The sequence below is a fragment of the Pelecanus crispus genome, chromosome 1, assembly GCF_030463565.1.
Source record: "Pelecanus crispus isolate bPelCri1 chromosome 1, bPelCri1.pri, whole genome shotgun sequence".
Taxonomy (NCBI): Eukaryota; Metazoa; Chordata; class Aves; order Pelecaniformes; family Pelecanidae; genus Pelecanus; species Pelecanus crispus.
The window spans coordinates 127,261,841-127,271,722 of NC_134643.1; the positions used below are offsets into that span (position 1 = coordinate 127,261,841).

Here is a 9,882-nt window from a genome sequence, read left to right on the forward strand (position 1 = left end):
GCCCCGGCGTAGCGGCCTTCGAGTCGACAGCAAAATGGCGGCTCCCTCGCTGCTGGGCTGCTGCGGGCAGGCGGCGAGCCGCAAGGTAAGGGGTAGGGTGGGCGCTGGATGGCGGGGAGAGGGGCTGCTCCTACCCCCCCTGGGTGCTTGTTCGGCTCTTTTTGGTGGCACGTAGCCGGCCGGTCACCTTCCCTCCCCCGGGGACGCTGCGCAGGTACCTGCGCAGCGTCCCCGGGGGAGGGAAGGTGCTTATGCGCCGTGCAGAACGACATGCACCGGGGGAGTCACCCAGCCACCCTTGTCCCCTGAAAATCGCTTTTATCCCGCTTCGTTCATTTGGTTTTATGCGGTGCCTTGCAGGTGTTGTGGCTGGAGGCCCGGGGGCTGCGAGGGGTGGCCCCCTCAGCGGCGTTCTGCAGCAGGCCAGTGGGCTCCAAGACGCCGGCAGCGAGTAAGATGGTTGTTTTTGTCCTGAGCGGTGGTGGGGTGTGTAAATAAAAGCTAAAGCTGCTCGTAGGAGAGCCTCTTTTTTTTTCTTTTTTTTTTTTTTTTTCTAAAAGCTACCAGCAGTGTAGCCTTCCCCCATGGCCTGCCAGCCTCGGGAGGTTTCTGCGCTCTGCGCAGAGCATACAACTTTATCTGCCCGTCGGACTGTGGAGCGCCCGTCTGAAGTTCAAGTTCCTCTGGTTGTCATTAAATGCGTCGATAAATAAGAGTTTAGAAATGCTCACGGCTGTATCTCTGAACAGCTGCTATGTAAATCAAGAAAGTGAAAGGTCATCACCATGTAAACAAGGATTTCTGTTCAAACGTACTGTGCAGTAAGAAAACTAAAAGTAAAGGCCTGCTAGGAATGGGCCTGCATGGGATATATTTATATTCATAGGCCATACGACAAGCTTGATACTTCTTTCCCATTTACCTTCACCTTAATACGTTAGCTGCTGTGATGCTTGACCAGACTAAAGGAGAGCTATCATTACATTTGTCGTAATATAAAGAAGCTTTGCAAGTTGCCTGAAATTTGATGGAAATGAGTGTAGCAAGTTACTTTTTTTTAATGAGGTGCAAAATCTGGTTTTGAACTTCAGAGGTTCCCCCTTGTCTTTTGAAATGTTTGGATTATGAGGGTCAAAAAGCATCCCATTTTACAGAAAGAGAGAAAGACTTGCAAGATCCAAATATGTGCTCCAGGCAACAGTGTCAAGGAGCTGCAGAAAACTACCACAGCCTCGTTGTGTTAAATTTAGTAATAATGCTTCTTGCCCCATAGGTTTGCAGGCAAGGCAGTACATCAACCTGGGTGTGGATGCTGCAGTGCATTTGATGTTCAGAAATATTTGAACCCCTTCTGTCCCTGACCAAAGTTAAAACATGAATACAAATTTCAAAGAGGGATATCTTGTGCAAAATGCGGTTTGGAAATAGAGGCTCACTGATTCAGTGAGTGGGATTCCTATCCCAAATTAGAGATCCAGGTGCTTAAAACAACAGAGCTCCATGGGAACATATATAGGGGTGATCAGAGTTGTTGATGGCTGTTGAAAAGATCACTGAAAGGGTCATTGAATGCAGACTTCTGGCTTCTGACGTTAGCTTCTTAAATGCCAAGGCAAATAAAAGCTTGGCTGGTCCATTAAAAAAGCCTCTGCTGCATAGATTGATGTAAGTTTGATTGAACAACAAATCACTTTATATTTGGGGTTCTTTGGCATTATGTTAAGCATATCTGAGATGCACTTTAGCATCAGTTTCTAGATTCATTGTCCTGCAGCTCTGATTTCAGAAGGTGTCAGGAGACCTCTTGGGCCACCTGTTTCAGCCAGCTGCTTCCCCTGCAAATCATTAAGGTTAGTTCAGGTGTATAGGATGCAGCTGTCTATTTCAGATTCTAGCTGGAACAGGGTATGCAAATTTTCTTTGCTTTGATAAAATGGTCATGTTTACTTACGAAGTCAGTGGTGGGGAACAGGGCTGTAACTGCTGCATGCCACCTTTCTGAGCGTGAACATGTTTTAAACACATTCCGATAATGATACTGATGTTACAAGCATCAGTAAGAATGCATCCAGGAATAATATTCTTGTTACTGATGTGGATGTATTGTTCTTTTGCCAAAGAGATGCAAATACAGATCAGGTGGTACAAAGTTTGAAGTACCCTAATTAAAGTGTCTGTACCAGTTGTATTAGATTTTATGACTAAAAGCTGAAACACATATCTTTTTCACCTATCCAAATATTACTGTTTAAAGTATTTTTCCAGTAACACCTACTGTTAATGGTCAAATTGAGTGTTACCTGTCTCTTGGTTTCTTAGGATGCCTTAACATTAATACTTCCTCAGCTTTTGCTCAGCTTTCACTTGTCTGTCATCCCTTTGGGCATTGTTGTGTTAGTTTGACCTTCCTGTACACTTCTTTGAAGAACTCTTCAATCCTGAGTGATGTTTCCTCACGTATTAGTTTCTACAGGCTGCTGTTTGGCTGTGTCGGTCTGTGCAGGGAGTCAGGCTTCTTTCAAAGGCGGCTGCCCATCCTCCTGCTTTCCCCTGCCCTCCCCCCCTGTGCTGCACCTTCCGTCTGGCTGAGAGAAGTATGTGTCTGAAATTATTCAAAAGTATTACATGTATAGTAAACTGGTACTTTTTTTTTCATTTGTACTTATGTTAAGAAAGAAATACAGAGTTCGTAAATACTTTGCTTTTAATTTCCTGTGTCTGTCTCTTCTGTGATGTTTTCATTTGGACGTTTCTAAAGACTTGCTTCTATTCAAAACTAATTATAGTAACTCCTCTGAACATACAAGGTACTACTGTAAAATACTAGTAAGGGGGAAAACTGCATCTAGTTTATGGTCTTGTAAAGTAGATCTGGGTTTCCAAACTGTGCAGGTAAATCTGCACAAGAGACTGGACATCTGTTGAATTACACTGCTGGTTGGAAGTGGTGCAACTCATAATGGAGCTGACTTTGCTATAGCAAATTTCAGCGGTGGTGTATCTTCTTAATGTGCTCCCAGTCCTCTTTGTCCTCCATCTTTCTGTAACCACAACAGTATTTGCTGTTGATCAGCCTCTCGAGGATATAATTGGCACAAGCATCCAAGGGGTATTTGGTACTCTTCAACTGTTGGCTCCTTGTCTGGAGAATTTAGCTTAATGAAAGTATCCATGAGGGAGAAGAAATAAAGGCAGGCTAACATGAAGCATTAGGAGATTGTCTAAGACTTTTTTTTCTTTTTTTTTTCTTTTTTTTTTTTTTTTTTGTACATGAAGAGGTCTCAAACCACAAATAGGAAGTGGAGACAGTGAAGACTGGAGGACCGAAAGTCTTGGGGAAATAGTATTAAACTGTGTTAGCCACAATTCTGTTGGTAGGTCACATGGACACACAAACAAGTAATACTTTCATAATACGGCCTGAGGTATCTCTTATTCCACTACTTTGTCTCTTGGGAGTCATCCCTCCCTGCTGCTTTAAAGATAACTATTGCAAGAGGCTGGCTACTGCTGTGTCAGTTTACTGTGTCTTCTGCTTCACTGGCTTGTTCATAGGCGAATATTATCTCTAGCAGCATATTTGAAGGGCTCGGCTAACAAGCTGTCTTAATGTTCATCTGAGATAGGAAGGTGTCTGTAAACCATTTTCAGTGATGCAGAATTGAAGCACAGAGAAAAACAGCTCTTGTGAGGAGTCTGGCAAAGCAAGGAGTAAAAGGCATTATCTCACGAGTTGCAGCATCACAGCAGCAAAAACTGTTGAGTGCTAACTAGAACTCTAGTTTCTTTAACTTAAAGTGTCTTAAAACTTTCTGCTTCATAATGCCTGTGTTTAGTATAACTTCTTTCAATTTGCTTTTTATACCAGATTATCTCAGAAAGTTAAAATTGTATGACTAAGATCACTAATTAACAACGGTGTCGGATATAATGATGACAATCCTTTTTATGCCGTTTCCTAGATGTAGTGGCACCACAGGGAAGCACCAAGCTGCTAGCCATCAAGGCACCACTTGAATTTCCTAAAACGTTGTCTTCTAGCTCTCTCCTAGTATCTGCAAACAAAGGTGAGAGCATATCTAGTACTAACCTCGAGGAAGCTTCAAAACCTGCTGAAGACATAAGGATGTTCATGTCAAGAAAAACTGTGGTTGCATTTCCTCAGCGAGTAGTTGTTTCCTCCCTCGAGGAGGAAGACCTCACTACACCTGCAACAGAAGGAGGCTTGAGGAAAGAGTTAGTTGAGGAAGAAACTTTGTCTTCATCCAGCTCAGATTCAGATTCTAGCTCAGATTCTGAGGAAGCAAATGATGATGATGTTTCAGAAGTTGCTGTTAAAACCAAAGTTGACTTTCCTAGACGAGATTCCATCTCTGAGAACATAGCAGTAAAGGCATCAGTGCTAGCAAAAGAGAACTTGTCCCAGAAATCCCACAAAGAATATGTGGCTAAGAAGAAGCCATGCAAAACAGAAACTGATGTGTCTCCTGTCAAGCAGGTTGCATTTTCTAAAACGTCAGTCAGGCATGAAGCATCAAAATCCAAAGCAAGAGACCCCAAAGTAAAATCCACTCCAAAAGAAGCAGGTCGGCAGAAGCTGGTCTTAGAACCACACATGATTGAAAGCCGAGACCTGACCAATGTCACTCATAAATCTGATTACTTGGAGGAAAAGTCCATTGGAACCCAAGTAGCAGCTATTCAGCTGAAAGCTTCATCAGTGACTCAGGAAGACAAAAAGCAAAAACTGGTATCCAGAGGAGAAGAAAAAAAGGTGAAGGAGGCACAGGAGTCAGAAGCAGAAGAAGTAACTGCTCCTAAACTAGAAGAGACTTCTGAAAGCACAATGTTGGTGGTGGGCACTACAGCAAAGGAGGAGACCATTCAGGAAGCAGGAGTCCAGGCTGGAGAAAGAAGCACAATAGAGGGTACAACTTTAAATTGTTTGAACTGTATTGATTCATCTGGGCTAGGGTTTAACTTTTTTAAAGGGTTTCCAAATCTTCTCTGTTCATGATTCTCTAATCTTTATACTGAAGCTAACTGTGTAGCAGTGACTTTCTGGAAGACAAATCCTTGTTCATTGCTAATTGTTGTAAGCACTCAGTAATATTCAGTTTCCAGTTATGCTGTGAAAGGAAGCAGTCTTCATTTCATTGTATTTATAATTTCATAAACTAGTTACTTATAAAATGAAAACAAGATTGTTTTCACTGTGAGCAAAATCATGGGTTTTATATGGCAAAACTTGTGTTCCCTCTTCTCTTTTCTTGGAAGGATTTGGTCGCTGCCTTTCTCCTGAGCCAAATTTGATGCCATCTGATTTTTGCTTAAATCTTGCTGTCTTTCATTTCTTTTTTTGTTGTTTTAAAAAAAAAAATCTTGCAAAGTTTTAGATTTCAGTAGACTTCAAGAAATCACAGTGTAATGCCAGAAACAGGTATTGGTTCTGAGATTGGTAGGTTGGTAAGTGAGTCGTGTTGAAGTAGCACAGAGTTGACCTTATAACCCAGTTTTTGTAGTGAGCTGGGGAGGAGACAGTGATATGTTTTATGAAAGAGCATCATGCACCATATAATCATCTCCCTAGCTATACTTTCCTATCTAACTTCTTACTACCGGTCCTGTTAACTTACCTACTGATCTCATTCTGTGTATTTCAATAGCAAATGCCCCTCTGTCCTGATCTGCGGTGGCTTACCATTCTTGCCTTTCAATTTAGGCAGCATACCATTCTTCAGCCCCCTCTTCTGGTTGCTGCTTTGAATTAAAGAATTTGCTTTGAAGTAAAAGCAGCATGATTGTAAAGCTGCTTGAATATTGCCCTTCAAGTGATATCCTTGCAGAAAAGGCCCTGGGGGTCCGGGTAGACAGCAGGTTGAACATGAGCCAGCAGCGTACCCTTGCAGCAAAGACCACCAGCAGTAACCTGGGCTGCATCAGGAGCAGTGTTGCGAGCAGGCTGAGGGAGGTGATCCTTCCCTGGTGAGATGCACCTGGAGTGCTGTGTTCAGTTCTGGGCTCCCCAGTACAAGAGAGATGTGGAGCTACTGGAGAGAGTCCAGTGAAGTGCCACTAAGATGATGAAAGGACTGGAGTATCTCTCCTGTGAGGAAGGGCTGAGAGAGCTGGGGCTGTTCAGCCCAGAGAAGAGAAGGCTCAGGGGGGATCTCATCAATGTATGTAAATACCTGAAGGGAGAGTGCAAAGAAGACAGAAGTAAGACTCTTTTTCAGTGGTACCTGGTGACAGGACAAGAGGCAGTGGGTGCAAACTGAAATACAGAGTTTTGCCTGAACATCAAGAAACACTTATTTTTTTACTGTGAGGGTAATGGAGCACTGGCGCAGGTTGCCCAGAGAGGTGGTGGAGTCTCCATCCTTGGAAATTTGGAGACATTCGGACATTTGGCAACATTCAAAAGCTGTCTGGGTATGGTCCTGGGCAGCCTGCTCTAAGATGACCCTGCTTGAGCATTTGGGGCTGGACCAGATGACCTCCAGAGGTGTCTTCCAACCTCAACCATTCTGTGACTCTGTGAAGTGTCTAACCAGGTTAAGTGACAAATAACTGCTTTTGTACATCCATTTCCAGGATACAGTGCTAAGTAAAAAGATCTGCCTTCTGTTTTAAGGGGTTAGTTGGCTCATAATTTGATGTGTTTTAAGAGTTGGAAGCTAAGCTTACCTTCCTCCCTGACCACAGCTCAAATGGTAAAGTGCAGCAGTGTTTGCAAGTGACATTTTCATTTACTTGTTCCTCCTTGCAGTCAGCAGCAGAAGCTTTCTTTTTTTTAAAAAAAAAAAAGAAAAAAAATGGGGAAAGGCTATTAGTAGTTATCTACAGTTAATGCTTTTCTCCCCATTTATCCACAGTGGACTTCTAGGTGCTCAAGCATTTTTTTTTTTTCACGTTGAAGTTGATATGAAGACCTCAAAAAAGAGTTCAGTTAACTTCAAGTATGAGAGGGAGGACTTGGTCTTAAACTGTGCTAGTGATAGATTATGACACATCAAAGATCTATGAAACAGCCTCCCCTACTCTGATGCTGTAAATCCAGATTAAGGTTAAGACCATGTGACAAATGTTTCCTGCAGAGCTGTATCAGTGGGGCAGTAGTATCACTGTGCCTCAGACCCATCATCATCACAACCACATCAGCAAAAACATTTTGGGTAGGACCTGGCTTTGCTGAAAATGGCACTTTTGCCGTTTTGCTCCTCTTGCTCTGTGGAGGTGTTAAGGCTGTGACAGCAGGAAAGTTTCTGCTGGGTACGTGCTGTGCCCCCGCTAGAGGACTGCTGCAATGGCTGTAGGAGAGGGGGTTAGTATAGGCACATTCACACCCCTTTACTGCTGGTGAAATGTCTTTGGGGGCCAGGGGGTAGCAGAGAGTAAAACCTAGCTACGTGTGTTCAACAGCATCACTGGTATCTCCTTGCATCTCTTGTTCTCTCTTCTTTTTGAGGCCACCTTTGAGAACAGCTACCGCTTTTCCATGTTGAATGTTCACAGTTAATGATAATACCTTCTGTAATCTGTACTTCTGTCCTGTTCCTGTGTTCTCTTGTTCATCTGCAAACCTTGCGGCAGGCATGCTGAAGACATAAAAGCAATCTTTCCCATTACAAACCTGGATGTTAAGGTGATGTCATCCACTTTGTAGAGCAGGCATGCTAAGCAGTCAGCAAAAACTGCTGACTTCAACTGCTAAGTAAGTAGTGAAATAGTAGCATGGTAACTAGAAGTATACCTCTGATTCATTTCGGAAGAACATCCTGTGAAATGCTTGCTCTTTAAGAGAGAAAGCATAGATGAAGTCTGAAGCATGGGGAGGATGAACTCAGAGATAAATTTTTCCTTTGAGAAGCCAAGTACAGTGTATTTGGGCAGGAAAAATGACACTCCATCTGCTTTTCTTCCTGAGCATCTGTCTCTTAATTTGGCACAACTCTCTTGCAGGTTGAATGTACACTTGCCTACGCTTGCCTGTTCTTGGGGCTATTTGCAGCAAAGACTGCATCATCTGGCTTTTTGTATCTCTAGTGCCGTCTCCTGTGAGCTGTCTCAGGAACTGAGCAGTAGGCACAGGGATATTTCCTTTCATAGGTTGTGTGTGGTGTTTTGCTGAAACCATGGCTTACTGCATTGCGTTTTATAAGCAAGTCTTGCTGAATGTTATGGATACGTACTCTTAAACTGATAGCATTATGTTGCAATAATTATGTTAGAATTAAAGGGAAATTCTGGTGTTCAGTTGCTTGAGTTCTTGTATTTTTATTTTAGGTGGTTGTATTATAAAAAGAAGCTTAATATGATTTAACCTAAACCACTACATACAAATTTACATGATGAAGCTTTTTACCAGATTATATTTCTGTCTTTTCTATTGTTAAAACTCTGGGTACGTGAGAATAAATTAACATTGGGAGTAAAGCTTTATTTCTTGCAATTGTATTCGTTGTAAAATCAGCCTGTAACAGCAAACTTTTATGTAAATGGTACTGCCTAAATCTGCATAATATTCTAAAAGTGTAAGAATTATTGTTGGCTTTAATGTGAAGTAAGGAGTTCTGAATAACTTTATTAGGTTATCCTTTTAGGAAGAAGAGCTGATACGAAGTTTAGAAGAAAGGAAATTTACATCAAAGGCTTTTGATCTATTACTGTTCAGTATAACCACATTTGAAATTAAACTGTGGAGATCTCAATAATTCCATCACTTCTCCCCATGGAAAAAAATTCAATCTGTAAAGTAGTTCTAATAGCTGTATCTCGTGGTCTGACATGATGATATATCATTTGTACTGCTGCTTTGCCTCTCCTGGCTTGCTAAGAATGTCACCTACTGTTCTGGCTGGAATGAAAACCAAGGCAATTACGAAAAAGCCAGGAAATGCAGACGTACATCTTCAAAATATAAATGAAATGTTCTGCCCTATCCCCACCCAGCATTAGGTGATAGCTTGGATTTGAAAACCTGTGCTGTATTAGATGACTTGTACTGACTCCTGTTCCCCTACTGCATACTAATGTGCTGCTTTAATATCAGACGAGGTACCAGCAGAACTTTGTAAACTTATCCTTTTGTTATAGACTTTTTTTTTTTTTAATGTTGATTGGATGAGGGATCTGCCAGTATGTGAAGGTTGGCTCAGTAATTAACAATATTGCCCTCTGGTGTGACATCCTTATAGTCACCAGTTACTGTTTGTTTTCACAGAGACTACAGCAGCTGCTGAGCCTGCTCCAGAAGAATTTGATAATTCTACCTACAAGAACCTTCAGCATCATGAATATAACATTTATACCTTTGTTGATTCTGTTGTGGTTCTCTCAAAATTCAGGCAGCCTCAGCCATCTTCTGGAAGACCATCACCAAGGCACTGAAAGAACCACATTTAAAACAAATGCCCAGGCAGAATGAGAAATTGCTCTATTTAGCACTGTTGCTTTGTGTGTATTATAAATCAGATAATAAATAAATGCATGATAACTTACGCTTGCGCTTTTGAACGGCTCTTCTTGGTTCTTAGAGTCTCTCACCTCTTGAGGGATATGCATGAGCTGCAAAGGGACCATCACTGAACAAAAATAGCTTTTCTACCTCTCAGTATATATTATTTGATGATAGCGTAAAAAAATCCTGACTTTTCAGTGTCTCCAAACTTTTGATACTGACCGTTCTTTCAGTACCGTGTCAAAGAACATAATGGCCCTTGTGCATGTGTCTGTTTGGTCTGTGCCATGACATTAGTAGGTGGTGTTATCACTGTAATGCAGTGGGCTGTTCTTGCACACAGACATGTTCCTGGCTCTGAAGAGGTTCTGTTTACTCTGGATTTGAAGTTAAAAATCATTGGCTGGAAACAGCATAAGAAG

The 9,882-nt window shown here is 42.0% G+C and overlaps 1 protein-coding gene across 3 annotated transcripts; it reads left to right on the plus strand.

Annotated features, from left to right (window-relative positions):
* The first annotated feature begins 34 nt into the window (after positions 1–34).
* Positions 35–9,500, plus strand: NDUFV3 (NADH:ubiquinone oxidoreductase subunit V3). Of its 3 annotated transcripts, none has more exons than XM_075714886.1 (4): positions 35–85; positions 361–451; positions 3,963–4,928; positions 9,224–9,500. In XM_075714886.1, the coding sequence occupies exons 1-4, from the start codon at positions 35–37 to the stop codon at positions 9,388–9,390; spliced, it is 1,275 nt and encodes a 424-aa protein (XP_075571001.1). In that variant the 3' UTR covers positions 9,391–9,500. The 3 variants fall into 3 exon arrangements, with proteins under 3 accessions (XP_075571001.1, XP_075571008.1, XP_075571016.1); XM_075714893.1 differs by having other exon boundaries at positions 4,053–4,928; XM_075714901.1 differs by lacking the exon at positions 3,963–4,928 and having other exon boundaries at positions 361–459; positions 9,226–9,500.
* The last annotated feature ends 382 nt before the right edge of the window (positions 9,501–9,882 follow it).

Excerpts from the sequence above, each read along its gene's own strand:
- NDUFV3 (XM_075714886.1), top strand. The coding sequence starts at position 35 with ATGGCGGCTCCCTCGCTGCTGGGCTGCTGCGGGCAGGCGGCGAGCCGC. Across the intron at positions 86-360 it reads GGCAGGCGGCGAGCCGCAAG|GTGTTGTGGCTGGAGGCCCG; the intron begins GTAAGGGGTAGG and ends GGTGCCTTGCAG. Across the intron at positions 4,929-9,223 it reads AGAAAGAAGCACAATAGAGG|AGACTACAGCAGCTGCTGAG; the intron begins GTACAACTTTAA and ends TTGTTTTCACAG.